Raw genomic sequence first — 23,003 nt, forward strand, 5'->3', positions numbered from 1 at the left:
AACTTCCTCCTGGGGGGAAAATGCAGACTCTTATCCCCACCAGAACTGCAATCTGACAACTTTGTGGTCTAGAAGAGGTCTCAGTTTCCATGAGACGTTCACAATGTGCAAGTTCCACAATAGATTGGACCAAAGCTTTTCTCCATGCTGGCAGTGCCATCAAACAGGCGAGCACAGCCACTAGCCTTCTGCCTCAACATGCTGCATATAGGGAACTCGCCACAGACTGGGCACAAGCCATTTTGCAATGAATTCAGAGCAGGTAAAATCAAAAATAATAAATTGCCTATGTCCCTCTTCAAGGCATAGGCCAGGATGTAAGCCCCAGACTAAACATGACAGAAAGATGAAGGACATAGAGAGAACAGCTGCAGGACAAAATACAAAAGCAGGATTAAAACGACAAAGACCATTCCATCTTCCAAACGCTTCTCCCAGTGCTTCACACCAGAAGGGAGGGGTTAAATGGAAGGAGAATTATCTACTGCTGGCTGCTGCCTCTAATGGCAGGCTTGTGATTGAAGCCCACTAAGGAGAACATTCTGGATAGTGAAAGCAACTTCACTAGGGCTGTGAAACAAAAGGACACCCGACTTCCAGAAGGACGCTTCCTCAGCCTCCCTGTGACTAGTATGTAGCTTCCAGCTCCCATCCAACCTCCTCCCTGGCACCAGGTACCCAGCACTGACATGCAGGCCCTAGCACCATGCCTGAAAAGCTCCTTTCTTCAAGAGGAAAGGTGAGCCTCCTGCCTGTAAGATGCGAGGTCAGTGACCAATGGCAGTGGAGGCAAGTAAATTCTGGTCATTACCTGCAGTGGAAAACAGTGCAGGTGGCAGTACTATCCATGGTAACTCCCTTCTCAATGCCCAACAACTTTGTTGTGATGAGAATTTAAGATAAAATAATAATATACATTAAAAACACACACAAAAGAAAAAACCCAGCTCTGGCGGGACCTTTCAAAAATGAAGGGTTGCTGTGTTATAAAGAGGGAAGACAACTTTTGAAGCCAAAATTTATAGTGCCCAAGCTGCTCTGCAGCCTCAATTTTACAGTGTTTCCAGTGTGCTCCAAATGGATTAAAGATAAAATAGGATTTTGGTACTTACCGATAAATCCCTTTCTCCGATTCCATAGGGAACACTGGAGTACATACAATGGGGTATAGGTGGGTGGCGAGTGGAGCCGCCACTTTCAAATTCTTTAGAAGTGTAGTTGGCTCCTCCCCCTCTATACCCCGCCAGACCTTAGTTAAGATTAACCAAGCTGAGACGGAGAGCATAAACAGAGGACGGAGAGGTAAGGAGAAACCAACTAAGAAGGTCCAAGACCGAGAACTAACAAAAGTGACAACAATATGACAAGCTGCAGACAACCAAGTTGCAGCTAAAAACTTGCCCAAAACTGTAGCAAGGAACCACGCTGGGTGGGCGTCCAGTATCCCCTATGGTATTGGGGAAGGGGATTTATCAGTAAGTGCCAAAATCCTATTTTCTCCTTCATCCACTAGGGGACACTGGAGTACATACAAGACTCAAGAAAACCTTAACCACATCTGGAGACAGGGCAGTGATAGCTAAACCCGACCAAATAAGAGCCACAAGGGTGATCAACAAGGAAGGCCATTACCATTATTTTGAAAAGAGGTCAGCTTCATATGAAGCACAATCCAATAGTAATGAAAACTAAAGTAGGGAGATTTGAGAGAGTCACAAGCTCTGACCCTACCAAGTAAAGGCAAGACCCACTTGCAGAACGGTCATCAGGGACCATACTTGAGGTCCTCCCAGTCTAGGAGTTCAAACCCATCCGATAGCAAGAATCAAATGGGTTTGAAGTAGGAAATCACCACCAGGGTGAAAGTCCATAGGGCAGGAGGAGGCAACAAGATGACTGGTAGCAGGGCAATTGATGCTGAACAGAACAGAAGGCAGCAATCTGCACCCTCAGTGAGCCCAGACGAAGACCAGCATCTACTCCTGCTGGGAGGAAAGACGAGGCTGGATCAACTGAAACAAAAAAGTTGAGGAAACCACAGTGTGTACACCAAGTTACAGAAAACATCTAAATGTGATGGAAGGGTGCAGTTGACTCCGGCTTCCTTGCCTGAAGCAGAGTAGGAAAAAAAGATTTTGGGACAGCCCAGCACCTCAGTACCACGGCTGCAACACCACGCCGGTAACGAAGATGCAGTAGGGAGAGGAAAATGAACGAAACCTGCTGAAGAATATCCAGTCAACGTGGTAACGGGCACAGCGGCTTGCAAAAAGAAAACCAAATATCCAAGAACCACACTCGGCGAGGCCAAACCAGTCACCAGGAAAACTGACGTGGAGAGCACTAGATAGATCTGAGAGTCCAATAATAGGATTTATGATACTTGTCCCCAAGGAACCGATAAGTGGACTAAGGAACCAGTCAAGGTTAGGTAGCAAAATGACAAGCCCGAAGGGTGACATGTACAAAAAACAAGCAGGCCAGACTGTAGCAGGAAACCCAGAAGGATTCTTAAATCCCCCTTTTTAAAAAATATATATATATACAGTATATAGAGATACCAACCAGAGGGCAACAAAAAAATATGGGAAGAAAGGACACATTCAGTAATTCACTAGGTAAGAAACTGAACAACCCATGGTGTAAATACAAGGTATAGCGAACCAGCAGATTTGAGCCAGTATAAAAACAAACTGCTCCTATCCAAACTAATAGACTAACACGAAACAGACCTCAAAACCAACAACAGCCACCCTGAAGCTGCACTGCGAGCTAACCCTGCTCTGAGTAGAGAATACTACTGCTATTCCCCATGGTTGATTAGTCTGGACACTCTAAGCCCATTACTGAAGTTATAACTATAAAATGATCTTTGACAGATGGGGGAATAATGCTTCTAGAAGAAGTTGAGGCTAAGCAAGGAAACAAAACTTGAGAATGTAACTCCCAGCATGGCTGACCCTGCCCTTATGCACAATATGCCCCCTATCAATGAGCCATTAACTGCTAATGGTGACAGAATGGTACAACACATCACAGTGTATATCAGACAATGCATAACGCTCCAGGAAAAGTGTTAATGGTTGGTAGAACAAAGGACACATCTGAACCCTAGTCAGACGAGAGATGAGCTAAGAAGGAAGAGAGTCCAATGGCGAAAACCTGGTGCAAGGAGCACTAGAAAATGGTGAGCGTCCCACTTGTGGGAGCGCGCTTGCATGAAGAGGTAAACTAACATCCTTCCGAGCTATAGGTGTGGACGGGTCCATAGGGAGCATTTTTATCACAGCGTAATGCCCCCTCCGGAGGGGCAGGAGTTGCCCCGTCCCCAGCCCATGTAATAACGTGGGGAGTGGTTCTTTACAGGCAGACCGTTGGACCAGAAATCATAATGCCCACTAGGCTATCATAATGCTAAGCTGGCCGCTTTCAGCGTTGTCCTGTCAGCGCTGCCCTGGGCTGGGGGACCCTCGACTTAGTAGAACCCCCACTCCTCCTGCTAATCAAAGGGGGGTGGGACATACTTACCAATGCCAGCCAGCAGTGGAGAGTCTGCCGGCGGCTCCCACGATGAAGCCAGACTGCAGCAGCTTGCAGCCTGCCTGTTGAACCCTTGATAGAAGTCAAAGAAAAATAACATAAGAGTAAAAATGACTGGAGACAGCCCTAGAAAGCACCCGGATCCCTCGGGCACTAATTTAAAAGGAGGTAAGGTGGTGGATAGAGTTGGAGGAGCCAACTACACTTCCATAGAAATTAAAAGTGTTAGGCTCCACTCACCACCTGTCTATACCCCATTGTATGTACTCCAGTGTCCCCTGGACATGTCGGAAAAAAATGTCGGTGTGCGAGGAAACAGCGGCTGGAGGAAGGCTGAACTATTCTAACACAAATTGGTTAACCTAACTTGGTCCTTAAACACGGCATTCTTGGTTAAGAAGACACAACAACGCCTTTTTTTCTTAAGACGTTTGAGATCAACTTGTGCGAGTAGAGGGACCTTGTTGAATTTTTATTGCAGTATTGTGGAGTGTGCCCTGACCTATGGGATTGCAGTATGGTTTGGGAACTGTGCTGCTGCAGGATGTAAGGCTCTGGATCGGGTGGTTAGGACCCTGCCAGCCAGCCCCCTCCCCCCCTTAAGTCCCTGCCACCCAGCCCCCGCAGGACGGCTGGTAAAATAATTGGTGTTATGTTACCATGCTCCCAGGAGATCTATGTAAAGAGAGTCCTGAAGAAATCAAAATCAATTGTGGAAGATCCCAGCCATCCAAACCATGTGATATTTGAGTGGTTACCATCAAACAGGCGTCTAAGAGCCTTGAAATCGCGTACAAAACTGTTGCACAATAGTTTTTTCCCCAGTTCTGTGCGTTTGCTAAAATGGTCATAATGATCTTTGATTGATTCCTACTGTGTTTGTTATTATATTTTTATATTTGTAATGTAACTGATATTTGTCTTACTATATGGTAATGTGCCAACTATGGTGTTTCGTTAACATCACTTGTGCTGTTAATGACAAAGTATTCTATTCTATCTTCTATCCTAGTTGATGAAGGAGAAAATATATAAATGAGAGTCAATAAGACGCCCACAGATATATAAATCAGGTAATCAATATGGCTGCACATTAACAAAACATTGTGGTCAAGATCTTTATACAACAAAGAGATGTTTGTAAGTGCAGAATGGAATTACAGGAATGAACTAAGTACCAATCAATGATCTGTAAATTATCTGCAAACCTACATAATGTTGAATTCCTAGAGCAAGATAATATTACAAAATAGCTATGTATCTGTGTAGATCAGCAATGCTGCATGAAATGGTTGCATCTTGCAGGTATAATCATTATTTATCAATACAAGTTTAAGTAAAATGTGTCCCCAAGTATCATTCAGCTAAAGATGGTCTCTAAACAAATAATGTACATAATGCGAAGATGTGTCACCTGGTTGATCTCACTTTGCAGCTGCAGACTATGCTGCTCCTTCTCTTCCCGCTGTTGTTGAAGCTGTTTGAACTCTGCTTTGAGATGCTGGTGTTTGGTCTCCACCTCAGACAGCTCCTCTTTTAGTTTCTGGTTGGCTTCTCCCTTCTCAGCCATTTCGATTCGGAGCGTTTGCATCAAGGCCTCACTGGCAGAAAGCCGTGCCTGGAGCTGCTGGCACTCCACATCCTTCTGGTTGAGATTAACTTGCAGGTTCTTCCTGGACATGATCTCTTCATTGTATTTCTCTTCCATCTGAGTGTAATCCAACTCCTTCTTTAAGAGTTTCTCCAATAAGCTCTGTAAAATAAAATACTGACTTACCACGGTGTCTGGATGTGGTTTGTGGCTACATGTATCGTCAACTGAACAAAAATCTATTCAAATGATTGTGTTTATGATGTGTAACTTCACCAAATATTACCAGATGAGCCAACTGGGGTGCAGTTGGCATCCCAGCTGTCGGGATGCCAGCACTCAGAATGCCGGCACCGGAAAACCGGCATAGGCATCCAGATGGCAAGTATTAGGGTTAGGCTGCGGGGAGGGAGGGTTAGGTTTAGAGATAGGTTCAGGATTCTCACTGCCGGGATCCTGAGCGCCAGCATCCTGTACCCAGCCCGATCCAACTACAATGGTTCAAAGGCTTACGCTAAGCAGTTGTGAGAATATGTCAATTTGAATCTTTTCACACAGTCAACTTGAAAACCCAGCATTGGTACAGCAGATCTAAACAGCTCGCTTCTTAAAAGCTCAAAATAACACCAAATGAAAGTGTAAAGTATAGAAAACATGTCATGGAAATAAACAAGGTTGGTGGAGAATTAAATAAATGTGCTTATATAAAATACTACATATTGTAGGCGAGTTGACATGTGTTCCCATACACCAGTAGCATATTACATACCTCATTTCTCTGTGATAACTCAGCCATTGAACTTTTGAGTTGATGAAGTTCCTGGACATACACTGCAACTTCCTGTGGACCTTTTACAAGCTCAGCTTTTAATTGCTTAATGGTGGCCTACAGGAAGAAAACAAAAAAAAACCAGGAGCTGGTAAAATAAGCAAAAAATATTTTGGATGGCGATATTTTCCTATATGGGTGGGATGTACAGATGTGTCCTCCTACAATACATCTATCCTCAATACGCCACGTAGCACGACATTTTCTGGCAAGTTTTCCACAAGAGTTTGCCCTTTCTTACATGCCCCAAATTGCCAGAACTCAAAATCTATTTTCATACTAAGCCTCAAAATCGCCTTCTATCACATTTGGCAACTTTGAGTGGAAAGTCGCTGAAATCTTGTTGTGATTTCCAGCTACTTTAAACATCCCCCGGCCCATCGTGTCATTTTAAAATTTGTTAAATTTTCATGTCTGTTCATAAATCTATTTTCTGAGAACTCAAAGTTGTTCAATGTTTCTCCTTTTTTGTCAGATAACACGCTACGTCTTGCACAGGGGGACTGTGCTTATACTAAGCATGGCACACATTCATTCCAACGGATCAACTTATTTTTAAATGACTTCTTAAAACAACTATTTTCTGTAATAGTGAGAAATGATCACAAACCATTAAATACTTCCACTGTGGTGGATTGGCCTTTCCAATAAAACAATTTTAATCAATACAATAATTTTAAACTGTTGGTCTTCAATCATCATAATGTGCCTCTATGAACAGTTGGGAGATATGTTATACAAATTGTTAACAAGATAATATGAAATGTAGTCTGAAAAGCTGCCCATAAACACACAAACTTATTATACAGATGTGTCCTAATACACCTAGCCTCAATATGCCATGTGGCACGAGACGCCTGGCCCAACTGAGTGACCAGGTCCCATTGATACCCGGCTTCCATGTCGCACGAGACGCCTGGCCCAACTGAGTGACCGGGTCCCATTGATACTCGGCTTCCACGTGGCACAAGACGCCTGGCCCAACTGAGTGACCGGGTCCCATTGATACTCGGCTTCCACGTGGCACGAGATGCCTGGCCCAACTGAGTGACCGGGTCCCATTGATACTCGGCTTGTGTTGAGCATCTTTATCTTAGTCGTAAGTAAATGCGACAACACTTCAAAAGACTGCACTGATTAATTTGATATGCAACTTCTATATCTGTATGTGACTGAGTCTGTATACGAAGCACAATGGAACTTGGTGTGGAGAAACGCCACGGCCGCAGCATCGTAGCACTTTGTATACGGATTCAGTCACACACAGATATACAAGTGCTTCATATCAAATTAATCAGTGCAGTCTCATGGTATGTCTTCGCTGTCTTGCATTACGGCTAAGATGCATTTTAAAAGGTGAAAAAGGCAAAAAAATATGAGATATGGTAAGAACTTACCCTTGTTATCTCTATTTCTACGAAGTCCATAGGGTTCCACAGGATACCTTGGGGTATAGGTGTGACGTCAGTCGCAGGGCACCAAAGAGTTAAGCTTTCAGCCTCCCAGGATGCACTAGGTCCCCCTCCTATACCCCGCCCCCGGGCCAAGGCACCTCAGTTAGTTACCAAGCCATAGGCCGGAGGAGGAGAAGGAAGAGAGAGAACAAAGATCTGGACACATACAAGAATCACATTCTCACCAGAGGGAGACGGAAAACCGGTGACCAGAGCAAAGCCCATCTGCAGCACAGGTGCGACAGGGCGGGAGTCCTGTGGAACCCTATGGACTTCGTAGAAATAGAGATAACAAGGGTAAGTTCTTACCATATCTCATATTTTCTACTTCAGGGTCCATAGGGTATCCACAGGATACCTTGGGGATGTCCCAAAGCAGTATCCTTTAAGGGTGGGGACGCTCCTGTGCAGAAAGGAGAATCCGCCGCCCGAAGGAAGCATCCTGAGAGGCGAAGGTGTCAAACCTGTAATACCTCACGAAGGTATGGACAGAAGACCACGTAGCAGCCTTGCAGATCTGAACTGCCGAGGCACCACGTCGAGCTGCCCACGAAGGACCCACAGACCTAGTGGAATGAGCCTTCAGAGAAGGAGGGACCGGTAGGCCTTCATGAAGATAAGCTTCAGAAATAGCCATACGGATCCAGGCTGCCAAAGTTTGCTTTGAAGCAGGCCAACCCTTTTTACGGAAGCCAAAGAGGACAAACAAAGCGTCCGACTTCCTAAACGAAGAAGTGCGGTCAACATAAGTCCTTAAGGCCCGCACAACATCCAAAGAGGCCTCACCCACGGAAAGACCCGGTGAGTTAAAGGCCGGAACAACTATTTCCTCGTTAATATGAAACTGGGAAACAACTTTGGGAAGAAACTCGGGCCGAGTGCGGAGCACTGCCCTGTTCCCATAAAAAACCAAGAAAGGGGGTCTACAAGAAAGAGCCCCTAACTCAGAAACACGTCTGGCCGAAGCAATGGCCAGAAGGAAAACAGTCTTAGCTGTTAGCCATTTAAGATCCACTGAGCCCAGTGGTTCAAACGGCGGTCCTTGGAGAGCCCTCAGGACCACAGCCAAATCCCAAGGCGCCACAGGTGGAACAAAGGGCGGCTGAATGCGGAGAACACCCTGCATAAAGGTGCGCACATCCGGGATTGTAGCAATCCTACGGTGAAACCAGACAGATAGGGCCGAAACCTGTACCTTCAAAGAAGCAAGGCGAAGCCCATGATCTAGTCCCGCTTGCAGGAAGGCGAGAATCCGAGACAGACGAAACTCCCGCGGTGCATAACCTCTCGGTCGACACCACTGGAAGAACGTATGCCACACGCGATGGTATATCCTCGCGGAAGACTGTTTCCGAGCTCGCAACATGGTACGCACCACAGAGCTGGAAAACCCCCGGGACCTCAGCATGGCCGTCTCAACAGCCACGCCGTCAAAGACAGCCGAGTCAGGTCCGGGTGAAGGCAAGGACCCTGAGACAGAAGGTCCGGTCGTAGCGGCAACCGCAGAGGAATGTCCACGGACAGACCCTGAAGGTCTGAGAACCAGTGCCGTCTGGGCCACGCGGGAGCTATCAACAGGAGCGTCCCTCCTTCCTGTTTGAATTTCCGGATTACCCGTGGAAGAAGGGAGACCGGAGGGAACAGGTATGCGAACCGGAACGTCCACCGGACGGACAGAGCATCCACCAGAGACGCCCCTTCGTCTCTTGTGCGAGACCCGTACACCGGCAACTTGTTGTTGTGCCGGGACGCCATGAGGTCGATTTCTGGAAGACCCCACCTGTCCACCAGTAGTTGAAAAACGTCCGGGTGCAGGGACCATTCCCCCGGATGAACGTCCTGGCGACTTAGAAAGTCCGCCTCCCAATTGAGCACTCCCGGGATGAAGACCGCTGATATGGCCGGAAGATTGCGCTCCGCCCAAACCAGGATCCGAGAGACCTCTACGAGAGCCGCCCGACTGCGAGTTCCTCCTTGCCTGTTTATGTAGGCCACGGTGGTAGCGTTGTCCGACTGGACCTGCACCGGGCGACCCTGGAGAAACCGCTGTGCCTGCTGGAGAGCATTGAAGACCGCACGGAGTTCCAAGATATTTATTGGAAGCTCCGCTTCTGTCGGCGTCCACCTGCCCTGGAACAAGTGTGGACCCGAAACTGCTCCCCAGCCCCGAAGACTGGCGTCCGTTGTCAACAGGACCCAATTTGGAACCCAGAGCGGACGTCCCTTGTTGAGGTGGGTCGTCTGTAACCACCACGTAAGGGACAGGCGAACCTCCTGGGTGAGCACAATCGTCTGGGACTTCAGAGACTGAGTCAGCCCGTTCCACTTGGACAGGATCAGGTGCTGCAGAGGTCTGGAGTGAAACTGGGCGTATTCCACCATGTCGAACACCGACACCATGGAGCCCAGTAACCTCATCGCCGAGTGTAAGGACACCCGGCGGCTGTGCAGACAACTGCGCACCCTTGACTGTAAAGCAGAGATCTTGTCCTCCGTCACGAAGATCCTTTGCTGTCCCGAGTCCAATAAGGCTCCAAGATGCAGAATCCTCCGAGACGGGATTAGAGTGGACTTCTGCCAGTTGATTAGCCAGCCGTGCCGTTGCAGCAGTGCAATGGTCAGGTCCAAGTGGCGTAACAGGAGCTCTGGAGATCCTGCCACCAATAACAGGTCGTCCAAATACGGCAACATGCGGACTCCCTGCAGCCGCAGAGAAGCCGCCATGACCGCCATCACCTTGGTGAAAACACGTGGTGCTGTTGCCAGGCCAAAAGGTAACGCCCGAAACTGGAAGTGGTCGCTGCTGATTGCGAACCTGAGGAACTGTTGATGGCGCCAAAGAATAGGGACATGCAGGTAAGCGTCCTGTATGTCCAATGACACCAAGTAGTCCCCAGGTTCCAGCGCCAGAATGATGGACCGTAGGGTCTCCATCCGAAACTTCGGGACCCGCAAAGACTTGTTGAGTGCTTTGAGGTTGAGAATCGGACGATATGACCCATTGGGTTTCTGTACCAAAAATAGATTTGAATAGAAACCCTGGCCCCTCTGGGAGAATGGAACCGCCACTATAACTCCAGCCTGGAGCATAGTGTGCAATACCTTCCGCAGCTCCGTAGCCTTGTTCCGGTCTGATGGGAGACCCGTGGTGAAGAAGCGAGCCGGGGGTCTGTGCCGGAAGGAGAGGGCGTATCCGTGAGAAACCACCTCCAGAACCCAAGTGTCTGTCGTAGTGGTCGACCAACACTGGGCGAACTGTAGCAGGCGGCCTCCCACCCTGGGATCCCCCAAAAGGAGGCCCGGACCGTCAGGCCGCAGGCTTGTCATCTGGCTTGGGGGCCGGACGTCTGGTACTCCATGCCTGCTTCCGGGGCTTGACCGATTTCTTAGGGCCAGCCTGTCGAGGAAACGACTGTGGTTTGGGCCTGCCCTGGGCCCTAGATGACCGAAAGGACGATGGTCCCGAACCAGAAGGAGCAGCGGCCGACGGGAGACAGGCAGATTTGGCTGCCGCCAGCGTGGCCACAATCTTATCCAGATCCGGACCGAAGAGAACTTCTCCGGTAAACGGCAACGCTTCCAGACCTTTCTTGGAATCTGCGTCCGCCTTCCAGGATCGCAGCCACAAGGTGCGACGAGCAGCTACCGCTGCTGAAGAAATTCTAGACACCAGAGTACTAATGTCTAGAGCCGCCTCGTTGATGTAGGTGGCCGAATCACGGAGATTGCCAATCAACTCCGCCTGATCGGCCGGACAGTCGGATTCAAAAGAAGCCTCTAATGAATCCGCCCAGCGCTCCATCGCTCTGGCAACCCAGCAAATGGCCATAGCCGGCCGTGCTGCCCCCCCTGCAAGGGAATAAGCGGACTTCAGGCAGATTTCTACCTTGCGGTCCGTAGCATCCTTAAGGGAGGACATGGATGGCATCGGCAATGTGGCACTACGGACAAGACGGGTCACGTGAGAATCCACCTGTGGAGGGGATTCCCACTTCGCAAAATAATTATCCGCGAACGGATAAGCCACCGCCAGGCGTCTCTGCGGCTGGTATCTTTTGCCAGGTTGTTTCCACGCCTCCTCTAAATGGTCCACCAACTGACCCGAAAGAGGAAAGACTGTGGCATCGCCCTTCACATCTTTGAAAAAGGCATACTTAGATTTAGCCGCTGGGGGAACTTCGTCCTCAATCACCAAGGCTGTGCGGACCGCCCGAATAAGTCCAGGAATATATACTTTGGACTTAGCATCAGCGTCCTTAGTATGGAGAGGTTCCTGATCGTAAGGATCTAGAATCTCCCCATCATCAGACGTCCCTTCGTCATCCTCATAAGGAGCGGACAGAGACGCCACCGGCCGTTTATGAGGCCGCATCACAGGCTCCCCTTGCAACACATCCGACAAGTGCTGTACAGAACTCGTCAGGGAGTTAACCCACGCTGGCTCCTGAGAACCCGGGAGCGGGGAAATAGGGAGACTGTGGGGTACCACCAATTGTCGTGGGAACCCCTGCATGGGTGACGACACCACAGACTGCTGGGACAAACCCATCGGAGTAAACGCGGGCTGCGGAGCTAACTGGCCCACTAAAGCTGTTAACGCCTGAGCGAAACAAGCCCAGGGCGGCTCCTGTACCGGTGCTGTAACCGTAATAGGCCGCGCCATGGACAAACACTGCCGGCAAAGGCCCTCCGCGCTACCCTCCCCCTCCGCTAACGGTACTTTGCACGTGGTACACTGTAGCCGGAGGGGAAAATCACTTTCAGACATGATGGCACCACGTATGTGACCTCTCTCACCAATTAAGAATTAAATAGGCGAGAGACCACCCTGCAGCACCGCACCGCAAGGGCTTTAGCAGAAAGAACAGGGACAGTAATAAAGCTGACAGTTTAGATGAAGAAAAGATTACAGGCAGCAGCGCTAGCACAGTCACATACAATGCAGAGAAATAACAATTCCTGCACTAACAGCGCTGATCACTCAACTACACAGACACAGGGCCTGGTAGGACACAGCGCTGCATACACAGACCTGACCACAGCGGAGGAGAGGTATGCGGGGGGACCCAGACCACGATGCTTCCGTCCAGCGCTTCCAGCAGCGTTCACCATGCGTTCTGGAGAAGATGGCCGCCGAGGAGCAGAGAGGAGGCTGGCCTGGGGGAGGAGCGCTGCCACAGGACCAGTCGGCAGCATGCAGAGAGGGCTGTGTGCAGCGGGGGAGGCGCCGGCTGTGAGACAGGGAAGGCGCGCTCCCCTGGCATGCATTTAACCCCTGGGACGCCGCAGTGCTACCGCTCTGCTGCGGTCCGCTGTCCCAGGGGGTAGTGGAAGCGCAGGTTGGTCGCCTGGCTCCACGCTGCAGCCAGTCCCCAGGGAGCCCCCTGCCTGGGGACTTAGGACCATGTGATCAGCGGGGACCCACCGCGGGACCCCGCTGCTTACCTCTGTCCCCCTTGAATCCGGCCATGGTCCGGAGCATCTGGGGTCACCGCTAGCTGTGACCCCAGACGCCCACCAGCATCCCCGGATCAGTACCGGCGTTCTGGTACCGGCGGGGTGTAGGGAAGACAGCATGGACGTCAGGACTGACTTGAAGAATAAGCTTCAGGGGCTCTTCTAGCCCCCACTCCAACAGGTGCACCCGACTCCGGCCGGGCACCAAACTAAACTGAGGTGCCTTGGCCCGGGGGCGGGGTATAGGAGGGGGACCTAGTGCATCCTGGGAGGCTGAAAGCTTAACTCTTTGGTGCCCTGCGACTGACGTCACACCTATACCCCAAGGTATCCTGTGGATACCCTATGGACCCTGAAGTAGAAATATTCTTGGACCAAGCAGTCACATGGGACCTGGCGCGCTGAGGGGGGCTGTTTGGCGAGACTGCAGCAATAATGTATGAGGACACATCTATATATGACAGTCCTAGTTGTGCACCAAGCAATTCCTGACTGTGCACTAATCTTGATCACTGATTATTCTGCGATCCCATTGCTTGCGCAAGTCTAATGTTGGGCACACATGTTCTGAGCTGGTACTGGATAACTGGCTCAATATCGCTGAGTGTATAGAATAGATCCATGTGCAAGACTATAGTGTAAACTGAGACACTGTCAATAGCTGACTAAGTTGTCAGTCTGGAGAGGTCATTACTTGTTATGATCAAAGGTCCACATGTGGCCATAATAAAATGCAATAAAGTAAAATGGTTTAATACGTTACCTTGAATGGGATTATCTCCATTAGCAAGCAGACAAAAGGAAGAATGACAAAGATGGCGGATGAAAGGTGAAGAACAAGCTAATGAAGGTCTGCCACTATCCCTGCACATGCTGAAGAGCAGTACTGTGTACATCCATGGTGGCAATCTATTTATCCGGTCTCCTAACAAGCCAATATACTATCAGCACAGGTCATTGTGAAGCCCAGTAGTCAATATTTAATACTTTATTCTCGGGTAAAGTAAATACTACAATATGTTTTTAGCCTCCTCATGCTGATCTTTATGCTGGATAGGAAACCACATTATGTTACTGGAATAAAACTGGATACAATGAAAAAAGGAAAAACAGAACAAACCCTTCCCTACTGTTATTTCTTCAACACTCTGCCCCACCATTTACAGCTCTTTAGAAGTGCTCAGTATTGTCTGGTGAAAATGGACACACACACACACACACTAGAAGGTCCGTTACATATGGACATATAGTTCAGGCTCTAGAAAGGACAAGAATGTAGATGATAAATGGAAAATAGAAACAAAAGAGGACAGTTCATAACACACAACTGTATTTCCAAGCACTGGTTGTGGTAAGGTTCCCCAAATTTTACTTAACTAGTGCCTGCTACTACAGTACTGGATTACATTGCAGTAACCCCAATTGGAAGGATAAAACTTACTATGTAACAGATATATTGCCAGACAAAACATAGGGGTTAATTGCCGAGTGTTTCATATGTAAGTATAACTAGGCAATAGCATGACTGATCACAACAGGCCTTGGAGCATTTTTCTTTGTTTCTAGGAAGTCATTTCCCAGACCCACTCCCTTTACCTCAGCGTTAATGTTCTGCACATGCAGCTGTTTGAACTCATCTTTCAGCTTCTCCGATTCTTTTTCACGTTCCAGAGATGTTTTGTCCATCAGCGTTTGAACCTGGACAAGCTCTTTTTTCAGCACAGCAACATCTTCAATTCCAGGCCGTTGTAACTGTGAGGCAACAAGACTATAACTATACATAAGGCTAGAATATTACTAAAGAAACTATGTTCTACCCATATTTAGAGGTCACTTATTATATTTTTTATATTTAGGAACAATATAGCTTAATAACCAATAGGCCACAACATCGAAGACCACTAAATGGCAACAAAAACACATATCATACATAGGATCATTAGCCTCGACTTGGTGTCAACATACATAAACACAAACAAAAACAAAATGCTGAAATAAAATAGACTGACTTTTTACAGCAGTCACAACTTTTTGCAATTCAATCAGATAACAGAGTCAAGTTGAAGGTTTCAATGGGACTTAACGCAATTTTAATCTCACACCTCCAAAGTAGGCGAAAAGCAGGGAAAAATCCTTTTTTTAATGTAATAATAACAGGACAGTGCAGTACCCCTGGGACACCTCTATCAGAGAAGACTAATGTATTTAGAGGTTTTTAAATAGTAGAATATGGCCAATAAGGATATTTCATTCTGTGCAAAACAACTGAAAGATGTGCTTAATGATGTGGGACACTTAGGTTGAGGCATAATTGATGGGCTATAGATTTTTGAACTTGCAGAGTGGAGTTACATGTACTTTCCGATATTTTACAAACTTGTATATACACACACTTTAAAATTATTAGAGAGACACTTTAATGGGAGTTCAGGATGATTTCTATACTCTTTTGTGCACTTCATATAGGTCACGCATTGCAGAATTAAAGCGAGTCACTGCTACAATGCCCAAAACTCTCCATTTGTAATTGTATTCTGCAGGTATTGGGAGCACATTTGATGAAACCATCATCCTTAAGCTGGCCATAAACGCTACAATTATCGGAACGATCCACCCGATATTGGCGGATCGCCGCGATAATTGTAGCGTGTGGGGGGGCGACCGAGGGTTAAATATTGCTCGGTCGGGCATGCTGGATTGTCAAGCATGCCCGTCCGATGCGATACTTCCCGGTAAACTGTCGGCCGCATCGGGCAGTGTATGCCCAGCGCAGCCGACAGACAGACATTTCCTGTGTTCCTTCCTACGGAAGGAACAGGGAAAGGTCTTCTCCCCCGGGGGCGGAGCGCGGATGTCGGGCTGGTACACTCTCACAGTGTATGCCGGCGACATCTGCGGCTGGCAGGCTGCCAGATAAAATGTCTGTCTGTCTGACAGACATTTTATCTGGCAGTGTATGCCCAGCATAAGTGTGCGGTTATCTGGGTTTGGTATAAAAGATCTACAATAAAAAGATAAACAAACAATGTCTAGACAGTCAGTAGGTCGCCAGGCACAAAAGGTTGACTTTGAAATAGTCAACTTTTTTTTTCTAACCCGAATCTTCACCCTAACCGTCCCTCCTAGTGCCTAACCCTAACCGACCCTCCTAGTGCCTAACCCTAATCGTCCCTCCTAGTGCCTAACCCTAATCGTCCCTCCTAGTGCCTAACCCTAACCGTCCCTCCTAGTGCCTAACCCTAACCGTCCCTCCTAGTGCCTAACCCTAACCGTCCCTCCTAGTGCCTAACCCTAACCGTCCCTCCTAGTGCCTAACCCTAACTGCCCCTCCTAGTGCCTAACCCTAACCGTCCCTCCTAGAGCCCAACTCTAACCCTCCGGTAAGTGCCCAACCCTAAAAAACAAAAAAAGGTGTGTCGACCATTTTTGTGTCTTCCATTAAAGTCGACCTTTTGACCCTGTCGACCTATTGACAGTCTACCATGTGGTGTCTATCTGGACATTGTCAACCTTTTTAGTGTAGATCTATTGACTGGAACCCGTTAATCTAACATGGGACTACACACTACAGAACTTGCAGCTAATTGAATTCAGCACCTAGACTAATAATGTTCTAAAGCATTTGCACCTCTATGGAACATGAGCAAACACAAGCAAGGTTTTCCAGCCTTAAGAGTCCTTATTGTATTAGCCAAAAGAACCTCGCAGTGAAATGAATCTGCCACGATTAGATATTTTTATGCAAAATGTTAAATACACAGAATTATCTTAACGTGACAGATTTCAGATTGGAAGCATGCGCAGTAACATACTGCTTAATGGTGTAATGATTGTTAACACAATTACACTACAAATAAAAATCATTGACTGTGTGAACACCTTCAGTTGCAGCCATCATAATAAAAAACTTGCAAATTCTGTATTTACCAGCTCAGTCTTCAAGTCTTCAATCACTTGTGACGTTGTCTCTAGCTCCCGAGTTAAATGTTTAACTTTTTCTTCAGTTGCTGCTAAATTACCTTTTTCTTCATCATACGCCGCTTTAATCTCTGGATTGGTACAAAATTTACTATAATATTAGAACAAAAATATGTAATCTGGATGCATGACATGTAGTTTTAATACACAATGGATATGACAGGACATCACCACTCTGTTGTGCTATAGACAACATTTACATATTCACGTTGGCTACATGCCGGCCTGGCACCAGGGGAGGTTTTGGAAATTAAAGTGGTCATATAAAATATTCTGAAAGTGGCCCATACAATAGCAGGGGAATCAACATAATTGTAGATTCGCTAAATAGAACATTAGGCAAGACATTTCCTCTACCAGAGCAGTCACTAGCTTGGCCCCAGCACAACCGCACTCTAAATCCCAGAATCCCACAGCCACATGCAATCTCCCCATGGTTCCACACCATCACAGCAATACCTCACAGGTGAGGCAGTATGAGATCTCCAAGCTACATCTATATCCACACCCACAGAGTAGCCCAATGTTTCATAGTAAATAATAGTTAACAAATTTGCTAAAAGTCCTGCTGCATCTCCTACTCTACTGCATGTTTCTGCTTTCCAGCTGTTGCAGAAGCGATGACCCTGCTCTTGTGTCCACACTACCCTCTCTGCTCTGTTTTACTGTGCATAACACACGAGACAAGTTAGTGGATACGCTGTCCAACATCAGCTTTAAAATCTGCTGCAGCCTGTCTCATATCAAGTCCCGTATCCGGGGGATGTGCTCCTAGGAGTGGTCCAGACATAAGGAGATCTGCACAGTGAAATGTCAAGCTCAGAATGCTGCTTAGAGAAGACAGCAACACTGCACATGGGATGTAGTCACAATCGTGGCATATGGGATGCCGGCACTTAGAATACAGGCACCGGCATCCCAAAGGTAAGTAGTGGGGGGGGGACAGGGAGGGTTAGGGTTGGGCACTAGGGGAAAGGTTAGGTTTAGGCACTAGGGGGGAGGGGTTATGGTTAGGCACTAGGCAGGGAGGGTTAGTTTTAGGCACTAGGGGGGCTGGTGGTTAGGTTTAGAGTGCAGGGAGGGAGGGAGGGTTAGGGTACCTACCGACAGGTGTCTGTATCCTAACCCTCTCGGGATGCCTGTGTCAGGATTTTTGATTGATCTTGCTGTTAAGTCCGACTAAAACCAATTAAGTTAGAGAATGTCGGTTATCGGACCTTAAGCTGGGTGTTTGGGTTTTAGCAAACTGGCATTCTCCGATTGAAGTGCCAGCCGTGAGGCTATAAGCACCACGCTAACCCAGAAAACAGCATCGTGTCTGGCACTTAATTTGCATTTCTGCTCGCACCTCAGGAGGGTGCAAGCAGAAATCCTGTAGTCGGACTTAACAGTGTGTTCAATTGACTGGCTCTGGGAACCTCTTTCCCTGTACTATTCAACATCCCACTGAACTGAATCGCCCCCATGGAGAAGCAACATACCATTAATAGCCCTATTTACCTAGCACATCCTCTCACATCAATACTCGCTTACACATGGATAGGCAAGTCTGTGCAACTTACATACTTTGGGCCTGATTCAGACCCACTCGCGAGCGGCTGTCCGCTCGCAAGTGGGTCGATGTTCTGCACTGAGCATGCGCACGACGGAGGGAGCTCCGTCGTGCACATGCGCCAGACGCGACGAGCGAAGGACTTTCCTTCGCTCGTTGTGTCTGATCAAAGGGGGCATGCTGTCGATGTTGATTGACAGCACGCCACCTTTAGTGGGCGTGCCAGGGGCATGCCTCCCTGACGGGGGCGTTCCTAAGGGAACGCCTACCATCAGAAGCCGGCCCACTGACATCACTAGTGATGTCAGTGGGAGTGATTTTGGCTCTGATAGAGCCAAAATCACTCCGGGCCTTGCGGTTGAAAACCTCAACCGCAGGCTCCGGCTCGCAGTTTCGATGGTCGCGATGGTCAAGACCATCGCGGCCATCAAACTGCACGCTCGTATAGGCTGTGGGTGGTGACCCACAGCTATACGAGCGTCCAGGAGGACGCTCCATAGTTATGGAGGACGGCCCTCATTCAGAGCGTGCGCTCTGCTCAGAGCGTACGGCTCTGAATGAGGGCCTTTGTCCTGCTAACATTCTGAAACATTGATTGGTGAAAGGTTGCTACTGTATAACCTTCCTTAATGTCTATGTGCACAGCGTTTAGGACAATTCATACAATAGGTGCTCTTACCTTAGCCAAACGCATCTAAGAACACTTACCAACCAATTCAGTAGCTAGCTGAGCGGCTTTCTGCTCAAATAGGTCCTTCATTTGTTTTATATTGAAGATCTCAGTCCTGGCTTGTTCCAGCTGTTGTTCTAAAGACTCAAGTTCTGTTAGGAAAAAGCAAGTAAGTGATTTTTTTTTTTTTTTTTAATAGAACCTTATGTAAGCTTTTTATATGAAGCCAATATTTATGTTTAAAATTCACTTTTGCCATCTCTGACACTACTGTACAGTATTTGTTACAAAGGTTTGGTGAAACAGAGATATTCCATTTAATGTAAGTTTAGGCAAACAAATTTGATACAGACTGTTATACATAATAGTAATGTTACTACTCAGAAGGCCTTCTGAACAAAAAAAATCTACGTTTGTATGTTTTATTATTATAAAATAAAAAATACAGGCAGACTTACATGAGCTAGAGTTAAATTATCAATACTCAAAAGTAAAACAGTAACTAATACATATAAACGAACCTACGTACAAACAAACTAACCAATTATTGTTTAACATTCTAAAAACCTAATTGTATGGTCTGTTTATATGTATACACATGTTGCCCACTAGTCTCAACCAAAACATAGGGCATTAGTGGAGGTTAGTGACAGCTTCTGTTAATGGTAAATAATTACCTGTAGCTGTTACTGTGGTCATCCCATCTGGTGTTGAGTTCTAAACAAAACAAAATGAAGTTAAATCACAGTGGAGGATTTGGATATATTGCACCACTCTGTGAGAGTTTGCAGCCTTTATTTAGAAACAAACGATCCTTAAATTCTGACAAGGAAACCTCTGCGACAAGACAGACTGATATATTCCCATGTCATGCAGTCACCGCATAAGCTCAATACCTAAACGTGTCCACTGGCAGGCCTAGGTACCGCTATAGTGATGTTCATTACTATAAATCTTGGGACTGATTATACCATCACACCTCCGCCTTGATTCCTGCCTTTAAAAAGCAATGATCCATAGGAGGTATTTGGCGGAGAGTGCCTTGTGTTCGAATAATAATAATACATGTAAAAAACAGATTGCATAGCCCTGTCCCAAAATCCTTAAACAGCACTGATACTAGACACTCTGGGTGCCTTCCTGCTATAGAGGAAAATAGACCCAGGGTAGTCAGCAGAGGGATGCGGTTTGATTGGAAATGGAGGCTGCACAAACTAGAGTGCTACTCCACAGGGGATTCTAGCTATGAGCTGAATAGCTCCAGGGTGTCCAAAGTCCCTTGAATTGTGGTACTGGTGTAATTACAAGATTAGGACTCTCCAAGAACATTTGTTCAATAATTAATGTAATCGCTGGGTTGTAAAGATGATACTCCAGGGTTCAAAATATTGTTGTGTACCCTGGCCCCGGTAGCTGCCAGCCTCTGGGAGGTGAGTAACGTGCTTTATTTGTGGCCCTATTCCACATAAAGGCAGCAGGGATACCCTAGACTCTTGTTCTCCATTATAGTGCTGCATGCCATACAGAAGATACTCATATGCAATGCAGTCACATCACCGCCACCTGCTATTTAAAATAATGACTGCATGCCCGACAAAAGAATACTAGTTCATGATACTTTAAGTAGAAGTGGATTTTTTGTGTACTCCATTATATCAAATATATTTTGCACCAGAAGGATAGTGCAAGGAAGATACATATGCAAAGTAGATTACATACGTAACTGTAAGCATAACACAATCTGGTGCATAACAAATGACTTGCCTGAAATGTAACAGCAGTTGCGCAAAAATTGTTTGTGTATGTTAAAATGGAATCCATGTTTGGCTGGAGTCCATGGTATGAGCGCGCACAGCTGAAAATATAAATATCCTTCCCTCTTACAGTTATAGAACTAAAGCTTGACCTAAGGCGTCTGGACCAATGACGCATCTGATGAGGTCCTGAAGCATTAGAATAACAGCCAAGGCTGCTATTGGGGCCCATTAGAAGGGACCGGTAACATTGCAGTCATGCTAGCTCTTACATCCCTGGTTCCGAAACTGGGCGAAGGTAAAAGGAAGCACCCTCACATAGACGACTGCAGAGAAAAGACAGATTACACTTTAGCAAGAGGAAACAGTGTTCCTCAATGAAGCCCTGCTGAGTTGGGGTTATGGGGTTTGCAGTATGGGAGGAGTATTATCAGTTGATAACCTGTGTCTTTTACGATCCTTTAATGCTCCTGCATGAGCAGTGATGCCCTTCAACAATAAAATATATATAAGTTACTGCACAATACAAGTAAAGAAAAGACTTCTATGAGCCTACTTCAACAATTTTAAAGGAATTACTTGCTTCAGTTGCTCTTGAACCTTTTCCAATTCCTTTTTCAGTTCTTCTGCATACCATTTCTCTTCCTAAACCATGCAAGGGAAATCAGAGAACAGATTTCATTCATTTACATTGCAGATTATGTCTGTCTTCTTTCAGGTTTTCATCCTTTACATTTATTTTTATTGCCTCCTACTTTACTGATGTTCTTTTACGCACCATTGTATTCATGCAATAATTCTGTAAGGATCTACATTCCTATTGGCTGGCTAAATAAATAAAAACATTAATTTATATCACACAAGGCACTATAATATGTAAATAAATTAAGTATTCATTTGAAGTCATTACTAAAAGCGCTCGGATAAAAAAGCAGTTTCAAAACTCTGCTTAAATGACACACCTAGGGGCATATCCAGCTGAACACAAGGATTTTGCTGAAAAAATTAATGCGGCCATCCCGTCCATTTTCAATTACCGCGGCTATGCTCTCTGCCAATTCCAACAATATCCAATATCGTACACAATTTTTTCAGCAAAAACCAGCATGATTTTTTTTTTTTTTTAAATAACAAAAAATAAATAAGACAGCCTGTACCCCAAAAACACACCAAAAAATTGATAACAGTATAGATGGTGTTTTGTTGTTGTTTTTTCCATTTAAATAAATATTTTACTTACATTTGGGGTGCATAAAAAAAAGTTGGTGGGAGTTACAGGTGTTCAAAAATTTAAAAAATTGTAAACACCAGTCGCATCCATATAGCACCTCCATATAGCTGTTCCACATCTTTTAGCCCATTATCCTGCACTTTGCAGAATAATACCCCAATAATTACATCTTATTATTGGCCCAATTAAGCTAATTGAAAAATTCCAAAAGCCTAAATTAATCATTAGGTGGGGTGTACCAGGGGATCTGAACGAATTACTGAAATTTTTACCCTGCGAGAAAAAAAAGCAGTGTTAATTCCTATAGGAAATCCGTGGGCGAAATTCTCATGGCTAATTGAATACTAAATACATTGTGTTTGGCCTAAAAAACCTTGTGGTCAATTGGATGTGCCCCCTAACTTGCTATTAACGATTGTATGGAACATCATTAAAATATTGTAGTATATAAAATTAAATAAAAATGTATGGTTTCAACTACAAACAAGTCAGATCTTTAACAATTTCAGTTTAAAATCTTGAACATTGTTTGCATATCATCCCACTTAGATGTGTTGATATTTATACACACTTCATGTATTAATAATGCACTAGCCCAATTATTTTAAGCTTGACTTTGCATAAAAGAACATTATGGTATTATACTAGGAATGAATGTTCGATCTTTAAACATTTTATTGAGTTATTCAACGTATAACTATTGATATGTAGCCAGATTTCAAGTTAATGCACTTTCACTAAACACCAAACAAATACAAAAAAAAATAAAAAATTGATGTTACAACCTTAAGTGATGCTTGCAAGTCCTGTACCTCCTGCCGAAGCAGCAGCACTTCTTCCCTGAGTACAAGGAAAGGAAAAAAGGAATAAAACCCTACAAAGCAATTTTCTTTTGCTACTCAAGCATCATGCTGCCTAAAATGCTGTTCACTTGTGATTGGTCAAAC

The 23,003-nt window shown here is 46.0% G+C and overlaps 1 protein-coding gene across 2 annotated transcripts in view; it reads right to left on the minus strand.

The window, feature by feature from the left end:
* The window catches only part of EEA1 (early endosome antigen 1), a 179,039-nt gene that overhangs the window by 102,927 nt on the left and 53,109 nt on the right, over nt 1-23,003 (minus strand). For both annotated transcript variants that reach the window (XM_088454453.1, XM_088454458.1), the window contains exons 4-11: nt 22,842-22,896; nt 21,405-21,470; nt 19,749-19,788; nt 19,110-19,223; nt 16,799-16,920; nt 14,468-14,623; nt 5,901-6,017; nt 4,955-5,293 (exon numbers count right to left, since the gene is read on the minus strand). In XM_088454453.1, the coding sequence (XP_088310579.1) occupies nt 4,955-5,293; nt 5,901-6,017; nt 14,468-14,623; nt 16,799-16,920; nt 19,110-19,223; nt 19,749-19,788; nt 21,405-21,470; nt 22,842-22,896 (1,009 nt within the window). The remainder of the gene's footprint in view (nt 1-4,954; nt 5,294-5,900; nt 6,018-14,467; nt 14,624-16,798; nt 16,921-19,109; nt 19,224-19,748; nt 19,789-21,404; nt 21,471-22,841; nt 22,897-23,003) is intronic.

The sequence above is a fragment of the Taudactylus pleione genome, unplaced genomic scaffold, assembly GCF_031769625.1.
Source record: "Taudactylus pleione unplaced genomic scaffold, aTauple2 ptg000040l, whole genome shotgun sequence".
Classification (NCBI taxonomy): Eukaryota; Metazoa; Chordata; class Amphibia; order Anura; family Myobatrachidae; genus Taudactylus; species Taudactylus pleione.